General features: G+C 40.4%; 1 protein-coding gene across 4 annotated transcripts in view; it reads right to left on the reverse strand.

Annotated features, from left to right (window-relative positions):
- The window catches only part of ryr2a (ryanodine receptor 2a (cardiac)), a 110,302-nt gene that overhangs the window by 64,260 nt on the left and 22,986 nt on the right, over positions 1-23,056 (reverse strand). For 2 of the 4 annotated variants that reach the window (XM_048233680.1, XM_048233679.1), the window contains exons 3-24: positions 22,157-22,261; positions 18,354-18,374; positions 18,069-18,083; positions 16,571-16,645; positions 16,386-16,464; positions 15,699-15,811; positions 15,355-15,454; positions 13,946-14,042; positions 12,119-12,193; positions 10,594-10,750; positions 10,054-10,218; positions 9,758-9,879; positions 8,907-9,090; positions 8,546-8,681; positions 8,033-8,128; positions 4,125-4,243; positions 3,900-4,033; positions 3,476-3,717; positions 2,973-3,165; positions 2,282-2,498; positions 1,353-1,457; positions 881-984 (exon numbers count right to left, since the gene is read on the reverse strand). In XM_048233680.1, the coding sequence (XP_048089637.1) occupies positions 881-984; positions 1,353-1,457; positions 2,282-2,498; positions 2,973-3,165; positions 3,476-3,717; positions 3,900-4,033; positions 4,125-4,243; positions 8,033-8,128; positions 8,546-8,681; positions 8,907-9,090; positions 9,758-9,879; positions 10,054-10,218; positions 10,594-10,750; positions 12,119-12,193; positions 13,946-14,042; positions 15,355-15,454; positions 15,699-15,811; positions 16,386-16,464; positions 16,571-16,645; positions 18,069-18,083; positions 18,354-18,374; positions 22,157-22,261 (2,654 nt within the window). The remainder of the gene's footprint in view (positions 1-880; positions 985-1,352; positions 1,458-2,281; positions 2,499-2,972; positions 3,166-3,475; positions 3,718-3,899; positions 4,034-4,124; positions 4,244-8,032; positions 8,129-8,545; positions 8,682-8,906; positions 9,091-9,757; positions 9,880-10,053; positions 10,219-10,593; positions 10,751-12,118; positions 12,194-13,945; positions 14,043-15,354; positions 15,455-15,698; positions 15,812-16,385; positions 16,465-16,570; positions 16,646-18,068; positions 18,084-18,353; positions 18,375-22,156; positions 22,262-23,056) is intronic. The other 2 variants (XM_048233682.1, XM_048233681.1) reach the window with 1 other exon arrangement.

Raw genomic sequence — 23,056 nt, forward strand, 5'->3', positions numbered from 1 at the left:
AGGCACTACCTACCAAAACACACACCTATGAACTAGGTGTTGAAACACAACTAACGGGTGTGAAGACACTTAGGTGCTTAACCGTAAACTCAACAATCAGTCCTAAACACTGGGCAACAGGTGAGCCATTGTCAACAAGAGAAATTTAAGGCAATGTAGCACAGAGAGGAAGAGACACTTTTGCAAAAAGTCAAAGGCTGAGAATTAGTGTATGGTTTTGCAGATTTGGTAAGGAATTATGGTATTATTTGGGGTAATAGGGTTATAGTAACATGTTTACTATAACAAATTGCATGATATGCAAATAATTTGTGTGTAAGCAGAAGAAAAACTGTAGTGTACTTCACAATGTGGAGAAAAAAAAAGTCCTCAATGTACAGGTCTGATCTTATGTGTCGTGTTTGGTCAGTTAGTATATTCTTGTACTCAAATTATCCTCTAATTCTACTTGAACAATATTCCTAGGAAAACCTGTTTTGTCAAATTTGTTTTGCATTGAGTACATTAGTGTGTAACTGATTACAAATTAATCAGATGGTATGATGATGTGTTTGTGATATGAAAACAAAATAGAGTTTTGATAAAATTGTATAGTTTTGACTGAAGTGTTTCATTACGCAAAAGAGCTAAGGGATTCTGCTAATTGGGTGTAGTGTTGTGTTAATTATGTGTAGTGTTTTAAAAAAAAACCTGTTAAACCCTTAAGCAAACTGTACAGTAATGCATCAAGAGCAAAATCTTAAATGACACCAAATTTGGTCTCTGATATGTGCAAAACAATTTCCACAATGGTAGAGAAATGAAAATTATATACCATTGTTTTACAAAAACATAAAATATACAAAAAGTGAAGTCGTCACAGTATTTTAGTTGTACTCACTTGAGTGTTTCCACGGACATCTGCAGATTGTAGCTACGTTCTTGTTCTGGAAGCTTCGAGAATTCAACGAGACAGGGATGCTGTCTCTTGTTGTCATCCCGAATCTACAGCAAGGAAAGAATATTGAATGGCTATTTCAGTTTTGACAGACTTTGGGGTCATTGTGTACACAAACAAACCTCTAACTTCAATGGTCTATTTGTTCATGTGTTGTCAGTTTTACTGGACCAATTTTTCATTTTTTTCCTGAGTATCTCGGTTCCATTATAATAACCAAGCATTTATAATCAACATTCATTGTCAACATCATTATTAAGGCCTACGGTATTATTACAGGAGCATCTCAGGGACACTGAGGGTACTGTAGCATGCAGAAACCAAACCCAGGACTCCCTGGCTACCGCTTCCCAGCCCAGTTTCTCAGCCACTGGACCACCAGCACCCCCTACTTCTTTGTTGATAACCAACTCACCATGCCATATGTCCAACCAAGTTCAACCTTGTTCATCACCCAAAGCTCATGGATATTTTCAGCAAGCTTCTCACGAATCCGTTCCAAATGAGGTGTCAGCACAATCTAAAATCAGAGGATATTAGCATTTGTGATAAAGCAGATCAAGAAAAAGTACAAATGTTTTTTACGGCTTTTTAAACTGTAATGGACAGGACAGTGAAGAGTGAACAGGAAACGGGTGGGAGAGAGCGATGGGGAATGGGCTCAATGGGTTTTGCTGCTGGAGCACTTGCTAAATCTTTGCTGCTGGAGCACTTGCTAAATCTTTGCTGCTGGAGCACTTGCTAAATCTTTGCTGCTGGAGCAGTTGCAATTGCAACATATCCTAACAACTGTACACTTGTGACGAGCTTGCCTAGAAGCAGGTGTGAGACAGATCTCAGCTTCACATCATAAAATTAAACAGTGTCTTATCTGATCGATAGTAGGATACCATAAAGTTGTAAATCTCTGACTACTGAAAACTGTTTTAAATCAAGAAGCTGTCATTGATGCAATTAAAAAACCTCTAGCTGCGGCACACCGGTTGAGAACCACGATCATGCAAATCACTAAATTTGGCAAAAAGTGTTTGGTTGAAATTGCAAACAGCAGCTTTATGTCTAGGAGAGAGTTCATTTAGATCCATTAGCCATGGCTACTGTCAGCCACGGGATTTCCTGCATGTTTGAGGTGAGATACAATTACATTTATTCTTCAACTGATGCTTTATCCATAGCATAGCAAAAAAACAGATAAATACAAGGACATTGAGAAGAACTCTGGAGTCATGCATGGACCTTTAGGTGATTTGGTATAGAATGACCCTATTGTGTATAGGGGGTGATACTTTTCCTTTGGAATAAACTGCTGTGTCATGTTGTGGCGTGTCTGCATTCTGTTGGTACCTGGCTAGTGTCCACTGGTGTGGGGGTGAAGGCAGCCTGTGAGAGGGTGATTGTGGGGCCCAGCAAGTCCCTAGTAGCTCCATGGTCCTGCTTATACTCTTGAGTGTGCTCCACTCGCAACTTCTCTCGGGGAAGCACAGCCTCAAAACAGGGAGCATAGTTGGGTGGTGGTAGGAATTTGAACTCACCATGACGACCACCCAACAGGAAACGTACCCTTTTAAAAGCAGACAAATCTCTATTAAACCATATGGACATTATATTTTAAAAATCTTTACATCAAAAGAAAATAGATGACCAGCTCCATTTGGTTATTGTGTTGTTTTTTTCAAAGGATGCAGTGTGCACGTAAGGAGAGACATGGAGTAAACACAATTCAATGGGGTACATACTATGAAAAATAATACAAAATCAGTGGTGCTTCCCCTCATGAAATAACTATGGCCATCACTAACTCAAGAACATAATTTCACATATAATTGGGAACCACATCAGTAACTTTTCAACTTCAATCATATGATCTCATGATGATAAACTAGAAAAGCGTCTGTGTAAAGAAACAGATTGCAAATCACAGGCTGATTTCATGTCATTGACATATAATAATGATATTATAATAATAATAATAATAATAATAATAATAATAATAATAATAGATTTAGGTAGATAAAGGCAAATCCCCTTTACTCACTTGACTCCTGCTGAGAAGCTAACCACAGGGAAGAAGAGCCCATCAGAATTGAAGTTCTCAAACATGCCCTGTACTGGCTGGCCATTGATGCGAAAGGAGATACTGGGGGAGCTGAGGTCCAGGCAGCAGCTGACCACATCCTCTGTGCGCAAAAGATGCTGAATAGGAGAGCTGACAGTACGGGCAATGCAACCTACGTGGAAACACACAGGAAGTCATCAAAACACAAACAGTCTTGAGGAGAAGAGAGCGTTAATATTCAAATGCTTGGCCATCTTCAAGCAACACTATGTCCTTGTATAGTGTTAATATAGAAGATGTCACGCTAAAGATGCCAGACTTCATACAGCTATTGTAGTCATGAACGGTTGCAAGATTTTGTTTTCCGGGGCATTGACTACATCACAGCAGTCCCCATTTGTACGTAGAGAACCCGTGGTGGTTATAAAAAAGTAATAATCTTTTACTGCTTGCACCACAAACTGACGACAGCAGTGCCTTACCTGACCACAGATGTAGCCCATCAAAGCCATAAGAGTACAGGTCATCACCCACGCCATTGCTGCCCCAGCCCTCCCCTCCACCTGGGTAGGGAGAATAGCCATGTGTGGAGGCCCAGCCCATTCGCAGATGGGTAGCCTCAGCAGTGATGAAGGGATCTACATGGTCCACAATGAGCTCATAGTACCACTTCTTATACTGGGCAGAGCCTTCACTAATGCCAAGGAAGATGTTGGGCCTCATGCTAGCAGATAAAGAGATGAAGTAAGATAGTATGTACAACATCCAAATTAAATATCTTAAAATAAACCAAACATTTTCAAACTTAACTTAGAATGGTATCTGGTGCTATGTACACAGTTCCATAAAAAAGCAAACATGCTGTACTGCTTAAAAACAAAACAAAAAAAAAGACCACAGCCCTACCTGCTGACTTGGTTGACAAGCTGCGTCTGCAGCAGCAGATCTCGCCCTGGCAGGAGGTTATCACAGATGAGGTGCTGGTTGGACCGCACAGCAACACCATGGCATACACACAGAGAACACAGCACATCCAGCACCTACAATTACAGTGCCAGACGTCACAAACAGAAAGAACTGGAACACTGTTAAACCTACAGTAGGACAGCGCAAACTAGACCAGTCTCATACCTTATGGTTACGCCCATGTTTGTCCAGAAGAGAGATAATCGATTTGATGTGTCCCTCCTTAATTATATTTAAGGCTTCTGGACTTTCCACCAAGACACAATGCAAAACTTCTAGTATACCTGCAGTATGAACAATATGGACATTTTATGGAGACAGATGGAAACACATCAGGCTGTAAATTGACAGACAAGTGCAAATATGACAAGTTAAAATTACTACATACAGTCAATGGCTCTTAAAATGATCACAGTACATACAGTCAATGGCTCTTAAAATGACCACAGTACATATAGTCAATGGCTGAATTGACTACTATACTATGCTGGCTCAGAGACCTAGAGGAAGACATATGTGAGGCATTGACTGTAATATGAGAAACAAGAGCTCTCAGGATAATCTGGTTTCCAGGCTAGTAAGGGGGTACCAACTTTGAATCATTTGACACTAATGCACAGGGAGAGCTCTCATGTGTACAGGGTTTCTAAAGAGGGAATTGTCACTTCATGCAGATCATCTTTATTTAATCTGTTTAACTAGATGTTAGACAATACTGTTAATTTAAATAGATTGTTCTAATAAATGAGATTTACATTTGCATGTATTCATTTATCTGATGCTTTTAATCAAAGTGACTTACAAATGAGGACTGGCATTCCAGCCACAGTGCAAAAGGAGGCCTTAGAGTAACAATAAATACTATCTGTACAAGACATCACATACAATACAAGATAACGAGAGGGTGTTAGTGCAATAGTTTAAAATGACATACCAGAAAAAAGTAATCAAGAGACAAACCAGAAAAATCAAGAGAGATAGTGTGTGCAAGTGTTATGGGTTAGAAATATCTTAGTATCACTGTACCTTTAACTGGAGGAGACAGGTTGTGACTGAGTGGTTTAGAAAAACTGGCTACTGATCGCCACCACTTTGTTAGTTAAGAATGAAGCAAAGGGGTCAACTGTGTTGGCAGCTGGAGGAGGGGTAAGTAGTGTTTTGAAGGTGGAACTGTGACACAGTGGATCTTCTCACTGTAAAAAGTTTGTAGCAGTGATGCTTGATAAGGAGGACAGAAGTGACTAGCTTGGGAGGTCAGTATTTTTTTTAATATTTGTTCCACTTTCTCTCAGCAGCTCTGAGATTAGTGCACAGCATTTGGAGGGTATCATTCAGTCATGTGTGAGGCTGGTTAGTTTGAGCAGGTCTCGTGGATAAGGGAAACAGGCCATCCAGACATTAGCTCAAAGTAGAACATAGAGGCTCATTAACCTCCAGAGAGAAGCATGTGCTAGGAGGAGGTAGAGCAGAAATGACCACTGAGAAGTGGATGGTTCCGGAGGTCGCGGTGGAATGAGACCATAGGTAGAGCAGAAATGACCACTGAGAAGTGGATGGTTCCGGAGGTCGCGGTGGAATGAGACCATAGGTAGAGCAGAAATGACCACTGAGAAGTGGATGGTTCCGGAGGTCGCGGTGGAATGAGACCATAGGTAGAGCAGAAATGACCACTGAGAAGTGGATGGTTCCGGAGGTCGCGGTGGAATGAGACCATAGGTAGAGGAAGAGATGTTTGATGTTTGAGACACACATGAATTAAATAATGGCCAGAGAGGTGCAGATGTGTAACTAGGTATCTGTGGCACAGTTTTGTGCAGGAATGACATCAAGCTCTACTTTGTGAGTAGAAGGGCTGCAAATCTGTTGTAAGTCAAAAGAGTGTGTCGGGGACAAAAAGTCCACTGAGGTAGAATGGTCTATCGCGAACATATCATTTGTGTGAGGGAACCAGGGTTAGGGCAAATAGGACAGTTTGCCTTATTCTGTGGCTTTATTCGGTGGACTGACACAGGTAGACTCACGCGTGTTCATGCAATAAGGTTTTTGCACACAAGGGCTGATGCTTCAGCAGATATTTCAGCAATAGCCTATATTGTTATACATTAGCATGAGCTCAATTAAACAAGGTTGGTCACATGTTACACTGTCAGTCCCACACCCCTGATCATTACGCGATTTGCTGCTAAAGCTTTGCTGATGAACAAAAAAGTTTCACTTTTTGAAATAGATTATGGAAAAAAAATAATTTTCCACAATATTCTATTTTTTTAGATGGACCTGTATATCTCTGTAGATTTTTAGATGAAAAGTGCTTTCAGCTACATTGGAATTTGATAGGAGTAGTGTTTTCAATGAGACAGGAATGTGAAAAAACTGCTCCTGATCTCTGCTGTCGGATGTTGGCTCTCTTTTAGAGGAACTGCAGTGATGGAACATTCATGAATTTTTAATGGAATACACATCAGCCACCCTCTCTCTCTCTCATACACACAGAGACACGTTCTTAGACTTTCTATATTGGTCCTTCTGACCTCTTCTAACTTTTCAAATAACTGCATTTGATCAATAACACTTATTAATTTATTGAGTGGGGATCGACCTAACTAATCAGAGCAACGCAATAGCTACCGTGAGCTGTAGGAAAAACAACTGAACCATCCGTCTTCTCCACAAATGCCTTAATATTGTTTTCTAGTTGTTGTTTTTTTAAAGTTATTGTGCTGTCAATATCTTGTACAACACCCGATAGCGAAATGTGAAATATGTAGCAGGGTAGGCTATTGGGTAACGGAAATAATTCCTTTCTCACCGATGCTAAAAACAGCTGGGGAAGGCTGTCGCATTTGATTGGTCCAAACAGCTCTGGTTCGGGCATAGTTGCTCCACAATGGAACAAGACTGAACTTCGCGACCACAAAAGTTGTGGGGGCTAAGTTCGGCTGGCATCCAGGTGCAACCACATGCAACCTGTAAACTCTGCTCTGTCCACATATACATATTCTCTCTCTCAAACAAATAAACACAACACACAAACACACACACACACACACACACACACACACACACACACACACAACTCACTAATTGTGTTGATTTAGCCAAACAGACTACCTACACATTACCTCCCCAACAATGCATTGAGATGTGATGGACAGCATGCCATGGTAATGTTTCTGTGTATTGCTGGTACTTGTGGTTAACATATCGTTTTTTCACTATCACAATACCATGAGAAGAGCAGTAGTCAGCTGTGGGGTGTCATGCATGGTGCAAAAGAGAGTGGAGCTCTCTGTTATCTGTTTTTCTGATGTTCTTTTTTATTTATTGTCATCATTCTATAAAGAGGCTTGTGTCTGTAATACCAAGTGTGAGGCACCATTTCATGCAGGCTAGGTGGTGATACCCCATGTTTCCAAGGAGCCAATGGGTTAAGAGGAGGAGTTTTTCTGTATCAAAACTGCAGCTTCTCCCGTAAGCCTGTTTTTCTTCTCTTCTCTCGATGTCCCTCTGATAGGCTCCCAACTTTCCCTGTTCCCTGAGTATTTTCCTTTCGGTTTATTTCCTTTCGGTTGCCCGACTACCTGCATCCATGGAGCAGTCACAGCCAGTGCGCCAGCGCAGAAGCAACCATGCAAAAGCACTGGGTCTGGGAGAAGATGGCAAGGCCAAGGCCAGTCCTGCGGTGCACAAGGCTGCACTGCATTACACTAATCTATCGCCTTTCTCTCTTTTGATTCTTCTCAAAATTTTGCTCTTATTGATTAGTTCAGGGTGCCTCTCATTTATAATATGTCATCTATATTTATCCCAAATAAACATTTTACAACTTTTTTTCTCTTCTCTTCTCTGATTTGTGCTCAAATAAGAAAAGTGTGTCAACCTAGTGTTTGGTTGTTAATGATTCTGCAGGTCAACACAATTAAACCAAGGCTGGAGACAGCTCAAGCAACCGGTGTTCCTAAATAAACTCTAGAATTGAGAGGGGTGGTTGGTTGCTGCTAAGGGAAGATTGGTCAACCCACCCTATCGGGGGTAAATAGCAGAGGGCATCAAATGGGGTATGCCATACTTACCAGAAGAAGCTTCAAGGCGTTCTAAACGACTGATCAGCCAGTCCAAAGAGCCTGAAAACTGGGCACAGTTCTTCCGGTTACCCCTTATAAGAGCAGCTGAGAAAAACAGGGGAGAAAAGCAATAATATGGTTCTTCTTCCAGTTAAAAAGGCAACCACAATATGTGATTCAGTTTGGCTATTCAATAGATTTCTTTTCTATAAAGATGTGAGGTAAAAAAAGATGCAAAAGGTTATTAAATGAGCAATCTGCAATACTGGCTGGCTGAATCTATGTGGATGACCATTAGTGTCAATACCAACTACTGTACATGTAAGTAGTGGCAAGGCAAATAAAATCATTCTATTAAAGCCATGTTTTGTGTTTTAGAATGACAAATATTACAATACAAGAGCTACTTAGTGTATAGAATATTTTTCAGGTTGTTGGAGTGGTTGGAAAAATGTTCAGCAAGAAGAAACAGGAATACCGTAAGAGGGAGACGACTAGGTTAAAGAGAAAGGATCTTCTTACCCAGCAGCTCATATAATGAGTTTAGTATAGATTTCCACGCTTCACCAGCTTCTTTTCCCGCCACATCAGCAAAGTGGGCTGCACTGCTATACACATGTAGCCTGTCAATGCACTCTAACACCAGGCTAATCATACCCTATAGAGACAACACACACAGATCAGACAGACAGACAGGCACCCAAACACCACACATACGCCACACACACACACACACACACACACACACACATGCACAGACACAGACACACACACACCCACATCACAGTACTTCAGATATAAAATAAAATATGCATTCAAAATATATTTTGTAGTCAAGCTCTAAACCAGTACAATTATGTAATTGTGCAATAATTAGATCTACCTCCTCTTGGAACAGGTTTTGACGATTCTTCAATGCACGGAGGCGGTTCTGTTTGTCCTCATGTTCTAAATGGTCCTCTGGAGGCTGAAAGTAGCCAATCAGATCCTCCAGGCTCAAGCTGACAGATTCAATAGGCAAGTCCAGTGTGGAACTCTTCCCTTTTTTACTCAAGGAATCTAGACCCCTGGAGATGGACAAAATTCATGTCATTCAAAAGTGTACTCCTGTACAGTTTTTGGCTCATTCAGTGAACAAGTCCTAACAGTCCTCAGCTACCTGTTTAGTGTTTGCACTAAAACAAACACTAAAAATAAACTGAGTGATGCACGGCAGCCATTTTGCGCCAGAATACTCACCATGCACCAGCCTGAGGTGGAAAGTGAGACTGTCAGCCAGTTGCAGTGGGGATGATTAGATGGCTAGATGGAATGAGCCAGGTTTGGAAATGTAGCCAAGGACACCTTTACAGCGTGCAGTATCCCCTACAGCTCAATGTCCCCATCACTGCACTAGGCACTGCCCCCTGCTAACCCACCAACACCACCTCAGGCAGCAACTTAGTTTTTCAACTTAGGAGGTCTGCTATCCAAGTACTACTGAGCCAATACTAGGCTTCAGCGGTTTAGCAGAGACAGGGTAAATGTTGGTATGCTAATGGCCCAACAACATTTTCATTTTATGAAAACATTTTGGATCTGCATCAAATCTTGGACAAATATCTTTCCATGAGTGCACACGTATGTGTGTGTGTGTGTGTGTGTGTGTGTGTGTGTGTGTGTGTGTGTGTGTGTGTGTGTGTGTGTGTAAGAAGAGAAAAAGACAGAGAGAAAGGGAAAGGAAGAGAGGCAGACCTGATAAAGGTATTGAAGAGGAAGACTGTACTGCGGATGACACGGGCGGTGCGTGACTCCTCATGCTGAGAGCGTGACAGTGAAAGCCCGTCATCCATGTGACCCTCATGATGCATTATAGCCTGCAGGATTCACATAACAGAACAAAGCAAATTTACAAATACATTTGCATGACTACACATGCAGGGAATACCATGACAGCAATACAAGTAGGCAAGTCCATTTCATTATTGATGATGACTAATTATTGAGGAGCACTAGTACGATGAGCAAAGTGATTTCATCCTCCACATTACCTTCCTCTGTATTCCACCCATCCGTGCACATTTAGCATCCATGGACTGATATGTCATCCACAGACATGTATCAACATGCTGGATGTAGCACACAGAGTCGCCATACTTAATTTCAGGCACACCCATGCCATCAACCTCTTTCTTGAAGCCCAAGTCCAGTTTTTCCTATGAGTATTGGAAGAGGATAATGGAAATGTTGACAGTTAGTTTAAGGAAAAAAAACACTTGTTCGTCCAGAAATAAAATTACAGCAGTTGTGGGTGTTCTGCTGCCCTCTGTAAAAGTAAACAGAGTATCCCTCCCCCTCAAACTCTTGTCAAAGAGTTACAGCAACACGGCATCAGGACTTTATGGTGCAATGGCAATGCTAAAAATAAATTCCAGATTCTCCATGGACAAATATATAGTTCACAGGCTGCTTGGGATTTATAAGAAAAAATAAGGTCTTCCTGGGAACAAAGGTTTGGGAAACGTGAGATTTCCCTCTCTTTACTGTAATTGTGGGTAGTATGATCATACAACAAACACTGAAGCCTCTACCTTGGAGGAGCGGAAACAGAATGCTGTGGACTTGATGTCAGCCTTTTCCTTGTCCATGAGGAGTAGGCTCTTGTCATCCATGAGACTAAGGTACTTCCCAGTTGTTACGTGTCGGAGACGAAAGGGCTGGCCCCAACGAGTGTGACTGCCACTCCATCTACAGACAAGAAAAAGTGATTTTATTTTCACTGGCCTCACACCATGCTTTGTGTCTTGCGCCTATTACATATTCTACCTAACCTTAACACAACTTACCACCATCCTCTGGCAAGTCTGTATTATGCAATATGAAATGTGCTGCAACCAAAAGGTAAATGTATATATGAAATATATAATTCGGTACTAGGTAATATTCCCCTTTGTTAAGCTAGTGCTTCTTCTAGGTGCACAACTTCCAACATGGTTGAACTTCAACCGCGGCACAAGCGGCAAAATGCCAGTTCTTGCGCTGCGCTTTGCTCAGCGCAGCAGCAGGTCAGTTCTTGCGCGCAAGCCATTGCAAATAATGGGATTCATAGAACAGCGCAGCCGCTTTCACGTCCAATATGAACCCGGCTTTAAGATTCTTTGTGAATACGGCCCCTGGTCTAATTGATCAATTCAGAATGTAAATGAGGACTGGTTGTCCCTAAAACGGGTGGTTAAGGACTGGTTCAGATTGATGACATCATCAAAGCATGACTTTCCATTGGTTAACTTCTTGTGCTCTCCTACAAAGAACCAAGGTTATATTCATATAACCATATATTTTTTTTTAGGTGTTTTTGCATTGGTAGCCATCCCAGATACCAAAATACAAGCATACTGTACAAGCACTTAAAATGGGAAATGTGACCTTTAAACATAATCTTGGATTAATTTCAGTCACCACAGCATTTGAAGTAAAGTATGATCCAAATGGCCTGTCAAGCATTAATGAGTAATGTTATATAAATAAAAGTGACTTGACTTGACTTCATTTGACTTAATGACATCTAAAACTAATATTCTAATGTTTGCAGAATCTAATATTGACGCACATTATTTATTTGTTTGCATTAACATTATGGTGAACAAAACAACCAAGACAATGGCTGTCCCATTTACAAATGTGTTTAAAAGGGCAGGTTATAGCAGAAGGTAACTTCAAGTTAAAAAGTTAAAATTAGACAACAGATGTGGGTTGTAGAAGAGCAGGTCCTTGAGAAGCGTGGCCTAAACCCCAAAATGTCAGTTTGATAAAATGCCTCAGGCTTTACACTATTTTTAGAACACTAACCACTCAGAAAAGCAACATATGCGCAGTGGCCTAAAATGTAACAGATGACCTACCACTGGCCTGATAAAGTGAACTTACAGAGGTGTTGCTGAAACATAATGCCAGCAGAGTTAGCAGTTATCATGTACAATTGAAAAAGAGATGCAGACCTTATTTATTCATTCAAAAATGCCCACCCAAAAGTGCACACCCAGGACATGTCTGTGGTTTATAGTTTGGCAGAAAATCGAGCAGAGTTGAGGTTGTTGCCTACAATATGTGACTTACGCAACTCGCAGAGTCTCCAGTCTCCAGAGGGACCGGGCATGAGTGGACACAGCTCCCCCTTCATAGTGCACTGTCCTGAGGAAGAGAGAGGGTCTGAGTTACAGTGCTGACACCTGGGAGCGCTGCCTTTAAAAGAGCACGTCAAAAGTGAGTCAGCATATTATTTCTGTTTCACAGACATTGAAGGTTTTTCAAAATCTTTAATTGTCACTTCATTGTCTCAGTTTTAGTTGTCAGGAAATAGTCCTGCTGTAAATATGATCTATTTATAACCATTTCTTCCACGATTCTACCTTCTAAGATTCAGAAACTCTTCTGCTACTGTACATTGTAAATTTGTACAGCCTGGTAATTAGGTCACAGAACATTCATGTGATGAATCCATCTCATCGCAAGGGGTCCTGGGAGGTAAAGCAATACTGTAATTATTCAAAAAGTCAGAGCTCCATCTTGGGAATAGCTTTTGGTCAGAAGAGAGTACATTAAGGCAAACAAGTGAAACCTTCTGTTCAAATCCCAGAGTGGCGTACCTCTCTTTTCTCTTATGCATCTCCTGTAGTAAAATCAGAGCAGCATGCGCCCTACTTTGAAGGTGAGCTACTTAGCTTGGACAAAAAGTGCATCTAAAGTGGACACAATATTGCTAACTTGTTTGAGGGGTGACTTTGCCCCATATAGGTTAACTTGAGTTTGGTCTATTTCATATAAGAAGTCATTTTTTGTTTCCTCACAGTATTGCACAAATTTGACTTGCATTGTACAAACTGTGCATGCACTGTTCCTGTTAAGATTGATTAAACATCATGAGCTGCTAAGTTAGTATCAGAGGACTTGAGAGTACACATTCAGGACCTCAGAATATAGCTCTCAATGAGCATTTTGAAATGTGGCATACAATGCAAAGCCAGTTAGACATTTGACATTAGACATAGAGGTTTTAGTCATACAGTGTTTTTTTTTGTTTTTGAGAGAGATGGCAACAGAAGTACAGAAGTAAGCTAAATTAATCCAGACGGATGAGACAGAGAATATCAGCATAATGGAGTAAAAAGTATGTGAAGATTTCCAGAAGCCTTTAGTGTTAACACTGAAGCCACTGTCCTTAAGAGTGGTGCTTTCTAGGACAAGACACAAATCACTGGCTCAGAAATGGCTGAATGCAATCATTAACAGATTGTTTAATTTACCAGAGTGATGGCAATGGACCCTAACAGCACAGGCCAGTATATCCTGTGAGAGAATGTTTGTCCCAATCAGCCTGCCCAGGCCTATATTTAGAAGTAAAGCCTGTAGTCAGGGTGTGAAATGTAAAGGTCAATGTGGATAGTCTGTCTTTGCTTCATTTCTCAGAAGCTAAACTGAAGCAGGAAGTCAGAGCAGCACAATCAGCATCACTCCCTGACCTGTGGTTGATAAAATAAAATGAATCCATCATAACAGGGTCATGATCTCAGCATTTTTCAACAGTAAATATATACTTAGATCATTCCATTGACTACATTATTCTACATTATAATCTAGTTCACTCCCCCTCAATAAATCTGTTAAATGAAAAAACAGCCCACCTATGGCCATGTGCAAAGTACACCCTTCCTTTCATGTTGGTTTGCTAAAATATAACATTGAGGTATAATGTACAAGGCGTCAGTGCCGTCCTCCATTTTGAAATTATAGACAAGCTGTCCACAGCAATAACAACACAGTATGCTTTATCAAGTTGTTCTGTAAACCCTGTCACCAGGAGACGTCCCGAGGAAACCATAAAAGGCAAACACCATGCTGACACCACACAATGGAGGTAGTTTCTCAGCGAGCCCAGAGACTGACCTGCGCTGCTCTTCTCCATGCTCTCCAGATGGCACAGTCAGGCACTCATCCATGTGACCATGGAGCAGGCGCAACACATCTCCTCCAATCAGGAAGCCTAAGCCAAGCAGATGATATAGAAAAAACCTATGTGATCGTCTGTGTTGTTATAGCAGTGGATTTGATGTTTTAGCTGGAGTACCCTTTCATTGGTAAATCACATATGCACCTAGGTGTATCTGAACATGCATACACCACAAATCATCTTATCTACAGTTTTTCTCAGCTGCTTTGCTACATTTCTCAAATCATCCTTAACATTTTCAAAACAGTGTGTGTATTTATTCAGCAATTCAGCATCACACAATAGCCACGCTTACATGTACATGGACACTTTCGATTATTACATGGACAATTTGATTAGAAACAGAATTACGTCTCAATCAGAATGAAATTTCTCATATAAACATCTCAATTGGGATAAAAAATGCATGATCAGATCAGAATTTTAATCAGAATGAAAGAGGTTGTGTAGTCCGTTCCTATTCCGATTGAAAAGCCATGTATGATCAATCCGATTGCCTGCTGTATGTTCTCAAGGAAATGTAGGCAATAGCTATTCTGATCAAAGATTCTATTGTGCGAGCACCACAACAGACGGCACAAATATTTCAATTGGAATAGTTTAATTGGAATGACAAAAAAACTGTCCGTGTAAACATGGCTAATGAATTACCTAAAAAACAGTAACTCTTAAATTTCTATACTGGTGTTTTCAAACTGAATCAGCCCTTCAAGAGCAGAACTAGCTGGAAGAGGATCTGCTATTGCATTGACTTGTATGACTATTACATCCCTGTTATATCCCATTATCCTGAATGGGATATAACAGCTCCCATGCATCCCCTCTATAGAGATAAATATGTTTATTTGCTATGAGTCAAGATAGATAGTGGAACTCCAGAGTTAAGTCCTACTTGGTTTAGCTATTCGGCAAGTTAATGTGTTTAGCAGAAAAGAAATGAGTTGATATATTAAAGGTTGAAACTAACAATTCCTCCGCAGTATATGCAGATCTTTATCAAACGGAGGTCAGACCATTCGGGTGATTCGGATATCATGCTAACATGCGGACATTATGTGTGAACGACGACGCACATGAACAGAATCTCCGCTTGGTTGAACAGGTTGAATGTGGTTGAATACGCACACAAACAGAATCTCTGCATGTTCTTCGCTTCATTCAGACACAAGCTCATTTACATAATATCCGTTGGAAATACTAGGAGGGGAGTATTTTAAGTTCGGAGTTTCAAATGTCTGATTATGTTGTTCAGATACACGGCCCAACTGCTTGATATCCACAGAACATGCAGACCTACACCTATGTCTGAAAGCAGCGTATGTGTGCTTGTCAGATAGATATCCACCTTGTGCCACCTCGCTTCCTGAGCAGATAGGGGCCACACTCCAGAGGGTCTGCTGGAAGGCTGCATCCACATGCAGACTGTCGTTCCCATACGACAGGTGCTTGATGGAAGACAAATACAATGATAATGAAAGAAAAAACAGAGAGACAGAGAGAAACAGTTGAAGAATTTTGCTGAGTTGAGGCAAAATTAGGCATTCCAAAGTATAGGAAAATCAAATCGTGTTTGTTTTTCAGCCTCTTGCCTCATGCACACATCACTTATCACTGTGATACAACATACACATATAAGACAAAGATTTTACACGTGAAGTAGCATAATAGTGGCAATAGTGAGGGGCTTACCAAGTAGCGTTCTGAAGAGACACTGACCAGAATGAGGTCATCACCGACGCGCACCTTTTCTCCTTCTGACCGTTGTTTAGAGGCGGGATGAATAGTCCACCAACATGCCTCACCTGTTCACAGAGGATGTGTTTTTGATGGACTGATTAACTGGGATTTGCCATATATAAAAATGTGTTAAAAATGTGTCAACCAAATGTAATGTAATATAACACTGCAAAGACACACAGGCTAAAGAAGAATTAGAATTGTAAGAGTGGTGGAACATGACCCACATGTCATTACAAAGCCATAGCATCTGACTGAACACATGTCATTACAAAACCATAGCATCTGACTTAACACGTCATTACAAAGCCATAGCATCTGACTTAACACGTCATTACAAAGCCATAGCATCTGACTTAACACGTCATTACAAAGCCATAGCATCTTGACACGTCATTACAAAGCCATAGCATCTGACTTAACACATGTCATTAAAAAACCATAGCATCTGACTTAACACAGAAAGAAAACGGCACACAGTGGGCCCGATTTCCATCATCCTAAGATTGCTTGTTATATAACCACAATATGCGGACTCGGCAGAACTGGAATCTACACTTGATAACTTTAGACAGGTTTTGCTATGGAATATCAGGCTAGTATAGTAAGTATTATAGAGGTATTGGCAAGCAGACCTACCTGTTGTGTCCTCCTGCAGACCTACATCAAATGCTAGTTTATCTGTTGAGGACCGTGATGTTGATAAACAGCACAGGTACTGAACAGAAAGAAAGAACACATGAGAGAGGAAGAGCCTGAGGGTTAGATAAGTGACAGATTTGAAATACTGTTGGCTGGATAAAAATGAAAAATAGAAAACTCACCATTCCACTATACGAGTGTCTAAGGAGAACCGCATGTCCATAAAGTAAAGTACGATGTCCCCCACCCTGGGCAGTCTGATCACACATAAACACAGACACACACAGTCACGTACACGCACACATGACACATTTTACTACAATGAAACTACTACTACAATGAAATCCACAGACATCCACAGACCCATTCTTATTAAGTACTAATGTGAGTTCTTTTGAAAGTCCTTGACGTGTATAATTCATATTTATAACCCCTCAAAATTAAACATTTAATTCCGGTCTTCATAAAAAAAAGACACTCACATGGAAGTCAAACAGATACATACAAATGGCTCTGAAACTTCAAAACCACAAATAAAACTACAAATTATACTTTATTATGAACTAATCGATACAACAGAATAATTTGTCCACCACAAAACTAAACCACCACAAAAGGTGGTGGGAAAGTAGGAGAGCTCAGATATGCTGACAATGCAACTTCAATTGTTTTCAGGGGCACTCACACTTGTTGACATCTGTAGAAAACAAACGGTGCATGTACACATACACACTCACAAGCATAAATATATAGCAGGGCTAATCAACTTCAATACCAAGTGGGCCTTTGAAGGCCTTCCAAAATATGGTGTTGCTAAACTGATTTTATAAGAGACATGCATTCATGAGTATCCAGCTACATTTAATAAGTTCAGTTAAATATATTCACAAACACTGAATGTGGTGGACCTTCCTTTATTCTGAGATCAATAGGCTCTCAAAACAATTCAAAACAGAAAAGGTGCTAATAGAGCAGGTCCATATAAATTATTTGTCAAACAAACCAGTAAAACAGTATCATGGGATGGAATATAACATTCTTACCTAACCTCTGTCATAGCTTGTACTTTTAAAAGAAACCATTGAAACAGTAGGCTATCCTGACAAACAGCATTTAATGCCTCGATGAAGTCATTGAATTTGTTTACATTGCCGTCAACATCAAATACTTGTCAGTCCATTCCGACTGGATCTGCCTGTTTTCATCATCAATTTTGTTTTTCAGAGTTTTGTTTGACAGAGACATGGTTAGCATTAGGCTACTGCTGCCAACGTGTGGATTCCTGTGTTATAGGTGCGTTCGTAAATTGCCACTCCAGGCGCTCTGAGCACAGTCTGAAACTTTTGAACCGTGCCTTTTTCAGAGTGTCAGATTTCATTTATGAACGCACCCATCTGACAGCCCAGTGTGACAGGTGCGAGCTGCGTGACATTGTTCACTTTGCTGTCGTTTTATTGTATTGATAGCATAGTCATGAAAGCCAGATTTGAAGGCAGTGTGCGGGCGGGCTGCAGCTACGATCCAACGGGCTGCATCCGGCCCACTGGCCACTAGTTGAAAAGCCCTGATATAGAGCATACTGTATGTACACACACACACACACACACACACACACACACACACAGACACAGACACAGACACAGACACACACACACACTTAGATGAGAAGGGAGCACTCACCTTCATCATGAATTTCTGATTGCCCATAAATCAAGAGAATAATGGGATTCAGAAAACCAACAAAGAATAACAGCAGTTTAGGATATGTGCTACCACTGGTATGTGTGATGGATTTGACCCAGCTAGGGCAAGAAATCTGGCACTACGGTAGTTATGTGTGGCACAGTAGGGCAGGGTAAAAAGGTAAAGCAATAATGCTTTAAAAATGACAAAATGGCAAAATTAAGTGGAAACGTGGAGCATGGATTGATAAATGAGTGGTAAATGAGGAAAAGGAAGACATACCCATTTTTCCACATCAACTTGCTGAAGAAATGGGAAGCATAAAGGGGAGGAGAAAAGAAGTTGCCTTGATCTTCCAGGGACAAACAGATCAAAACCACTAAAAACACTGCTAAAACTGATAAAGTTAAAGGAGAAATCCAGCACTTTTACACAAAGATCTCCGTTTCTTGAGGTGACCTAATACTGTCGGTACCAAAAAAAACAAGAAAACAATCGGTTTTACCTAGCTCGAGTTGCTACAGCCAACAGCTAACGCACCGTAGCTGCCTGGAAGCTCTAACTCCACAAACTAGCAACTCGAGCTATAGTTGTAGGTAAAACCATTTGTTTTTGTTTTTCCGACAGTACTCAGTGACATTGGAGATCTATGTGAAAAATCACCGGCTTTCTCCTTTAAGAACTGCTTGAGAAATCTGGTGGTTATACTCACAAGTGACCTAACCTTGCAGTGTGTAGGCCTACTGCCACCACACTGCCTCTTCACTGGAGGCTACAGGTCATTCTTAAAAGTGTACTTCAATTAATAATCTGATGGATGTCTTTCAACATTCATAAAGGAAGAGAATAAAGCCTGATTTATGCTCCCTTTTTGTGCAAATATCTACCGGTATCTGCAAATATCTACCGGTATCTGTCTGTTTCAAATGTTGCTCTGTCTCGTCCATATATGTAAGTTCTGAGAAAATGTGCAAAGATGGACAAACAAATTCAGAGTATGGAAGGCTTAGTAAATTAGTCTTAATAAATCACTGCTTTACATAATAATCATCATCAAAACTGTACACCTTTCCTCTTCAGGGAAGTCTCCCTTGGTCTAATCCTCTGTCCATGCCAATATGGAATGGGCCTTGAATAAATAACGTATAGTGCTTATCGCTTTACATATTAGGGACATGAGATCAGAACATTATGTGCCTCAAGCTGCATTTGAAAGGCAAGGACCTAAGAGAGAGACTTACAAGATAGGAGAGAGACAGTGGATGGGGGTGAGAAGGAGTGAGTGAGAGAGAGAAAGAGGAGAGAAAGAGATGGACTGTGGAGGAAAGGCAATAAAGTAAATGAGGCATGAGGCAGAGTGTCAGGGTTAGAAATGGCTAAGAGACAGGAACAAACACGACAGAGAAGCAGAGAGAAAAAAGTTCTGACTCTCTGAGGACAGAACCGTGGAAGACACTGTATTTTCTACTGTCTTCTTCCCTTGTGCTGCTGTGTGATAATGGAGCTTGATGTCTGCCTGTATGGCCAGCTGGATAAGGAGGGAGCTGTACTCCGGAGCTCTGGCATTGTGTGAGCTCATTACTGGAGGTCCCTGCATGAGGGATTACACGTCATCAGCAAAATGCATTTACCTATCTGACCTGCATTGGACCGCAACACTTGCACTTCAGGAAAGAGGTGATGAAAAACTGTTTAAGCTCATTGTAAATCTGATTACACAGAGAAAGGAGAAGAGAGATCTAGGACTTCATCCTTTAATCTGAGTATTTTTTTCTGTTGCATTACCCAACATAACTTGCTTGAGCTTCCTGCTACCAAATGGCCTGAGTAAACTACATTGGCAATAAGAGTGCAAATGTGAAGGCTATGTGGCTCTACACTAAAAACTATTCTAAAATTACATTTGTGCACTGTCCATAGAAAAATGTTCAAGTAAAAAGATAATTTATTGAATGATATAAATGCTGAATGTTGTTATTGCAGACGTGTCCAATGAGCTCACTGGAGAACGGTCCTACTCAAACACATTTATTCCCAACTGTGTTAGCTAGTTAAGGGAAAAGGAACAATCCCACACTAATGTAAGGTCAGCAAAAGCTCTGTGGCAGCCATTATTGCAGCTCAGCATTACATAGTGAAATATCTAGTATGGCATAGAACAGTCAACTACAGGATGCAGCAACAACATAGCTATAACACTGCTTAATGAAGCACTGAATCTGTGACTGGTAAAATTCATTTAAATCTGGTAATAAATAAATAAATAAATAAATAAATAAATAAAACATGCAACAAACAACAGGCTTAACATTACTTTGATTATATGTCTTAAAATTATGGAAGTCTAGAAGAACCTTAAAAGAAATTCTCTCCAGAGCATAACACCGTGAAAAGAATTCACACCTCAAAGGGTTATAGAGTGTCATCCTGTCATCCAGTTTCATAGTCTCTAGCTTGTATAAAATAATAAATAATAAAGTGTCCTTTATATTATAGTGTCATTTTTCATTTCCCCCAATTGGCTCCACTGCATGTTTTACTATGTCCATTTTGTATACTTTGTATACAATTGAATGGTTATAGCATATTTGAATGTGTGAAAGCTCTAACTCAATCATGTGTGTGATTGCATTTTCTTGGCTCATGTCCTGTAGCTCTCTGCTGAACAAGGTTCACTATGCCAAATAATTCAACTCTCAGATCGATGGTGAGAGGGAGTCATGTTGAGATATTAGTTCATGGTTGAACGCTGGAATTCCAGGTAAATAACATAAAAAAGTATGTTATTTCACCATATGGGTTAAGGAAAATGAGTTTATGAGATGTTTAAGTTTCATGCCAGGTGATGACTAAATATTTAGCAAAAGCTGCAAACAAGACATCATTGTAGCTATTTTGTGTTCCACACAACAATGCGGAGACAGAAGACGTGGCACACATATCCTGCACAAGCTCAACAAACAGACAGCTACCTTCCCAAATCACCCCATTCACATTCAATCTTCAGACAAAATGCTAAATGTATTGCTCAAAATGGGTTAATCATGTCGTCTATATTCATAAATCAATTAATAACTTACATTTCATGAATTGTGGGGAGAAATAGAGCCCATGTGTAAAGATAATTCCCAACAAATGTAAAGATGTACATTTTAACACTGTAGTGGTGGTTATAAAGCAACAACACTGTCACAGTTGTTAGTCAATGGGTTCCCCCTCACAAGATGCCCCACAGACTTTCTGACAGACACACTGCATTATTAGTGTCTGGAAGGAATCAACAACAAATATCTTCTGAAAAAAGTAGAAATATGCATAGAAATATAAACTTACAAAGCAATCTGTATTTACTTTTGCAGCTACTACTGTAAACTAATGTAAACATTTGATGTCTGCTCCCAGAGGCTGATTTTGCTACCATTCCCAGTTGATCTGCAGGAACACTTGAAGATGACATAGAATGGAAAATAGATTTGACCTTGGCTTTGTTGAATGAGGGGAGTTCGGTGCATGGCCACAAAGTTACGGTGAACCGGAAACACGGTTGTCTCCTCTTTTTCATGAAAATCTCAGACTTTGAAATGACCACTAAAAATGGTCCTCCCTCTGATCACTGCCCCCCTCCACATGTTCTGTTACCACTTCCAAGTTGGAGATTTAGCTAGAAGTTGCTAATTGTGAACAGTCTTTGGCTGCAAGGCAGCCAATCAGCGTAAAGCTCAATTCATTATTCATGTGATGCCAGATAAGCATGAGGAGAAGCTAGATATCTGCTAAAATGGGCTGTTTTATTCCCCAGCCAAATTATACGGTTGCAAATAGGCTTGTAAAATAGCATCTGATCATGTTTTGACTGACCGAAGTTGCAAACCTTCTATGTTAGCATCAGAGAACAAGGTCAAATACTCCATTCATCCATTCTAGGTCATTTGTAAGGTCATACCTATACATCATACTTCTCTCAGACACTGATCAACACCTATCTACTCTCTGTAGTCTCTGCTTGTCACCCTTTCTCTTCTAATCGTATTTATCTGCATTTAGAACACAACCGCTCTGTTTGATGACAGACCCAGAGTACTCACCCCCTCAGCTTTCTCCTCTGTGTTGGCAAGCATCTCTTGAAGGGCGCGAACCGAGAGTGACTGCTCAAGGACGAAGGTACATATAGACAGGTCTGGGGGAACATTCTATGAAGACACAATATAAGAATCAATCAATTATTTTCTTTATGCACATGGTGCTACTGATCAGGGGTGCGTTTCCCAAAACCATAATTGCAAACCTGTTAGCAACTTAGTTGGTTGGCAATGGGAAATTGCATTGTAACCAACAAAGTTGCTAACTTAGCAACTATGATTTTGGGAAACACACCCCTGAACAGCCACTGAATGACAAGCCATGCCAATCTCATTGTCAAACCGAGCTTGAAATAAACACATCAGGTAGTCATTCCTCTGATATGTAGAGGGATATGTTTAAGGTCAGTATTGTGAAATGTGTAGTTTAAAAATATTTTTTATTGCCAAATAACAAATCAGAAGACGTGATCTGAGCAACTGATCAATGAGCCCATTAACACAATCTTGGTTTTGGCTTTATTTGGGAAATATGAATGATTCAATATAAGTTAAAGTGTTTGGGTGTTGTAGGCTGGTGGCTTTGAATTTTGGATTATATCTTTAAGAGTCAACATACCATTTTCCCATTGTAATTCTGTAATACAAAGGGGAGCAGTTTCCTACAAGGATTAAGTCTGTGCTGAATCTCTACAGTATGTGGGAACCCAGAGCAGTATGTATAGACATGCCAGCAGAGCATGTTATGTCAATCATGTCAAAGATCTTATGAAGTGGGCCCCTCTGTTCACAACACCACCTGAGGATTGAACATTAGCGTCTTTCTGTAGGTCTGCTTCTCTTAAATATACATGTACCTAATTCTCAGGGGCAGTGGTCTAAAATGAGTAAATGTGTATTTACAAT

Source organism: Alosa alosa, chromosome 22, assembly GCF_017589495.1.
Source record: "Alosa alosa isolate M-15738 ecotype Scorff River chromosome 22, AALO_Geno_1.1, whole genome shotgun sequence".
In the NCBI taxonomy this organism is placed as follows: Eukaryota; Metazoa; Chordata; class Actinopteri; order Clupeiformes; family Clupeidae; genus Alosa; species Alosa alosa.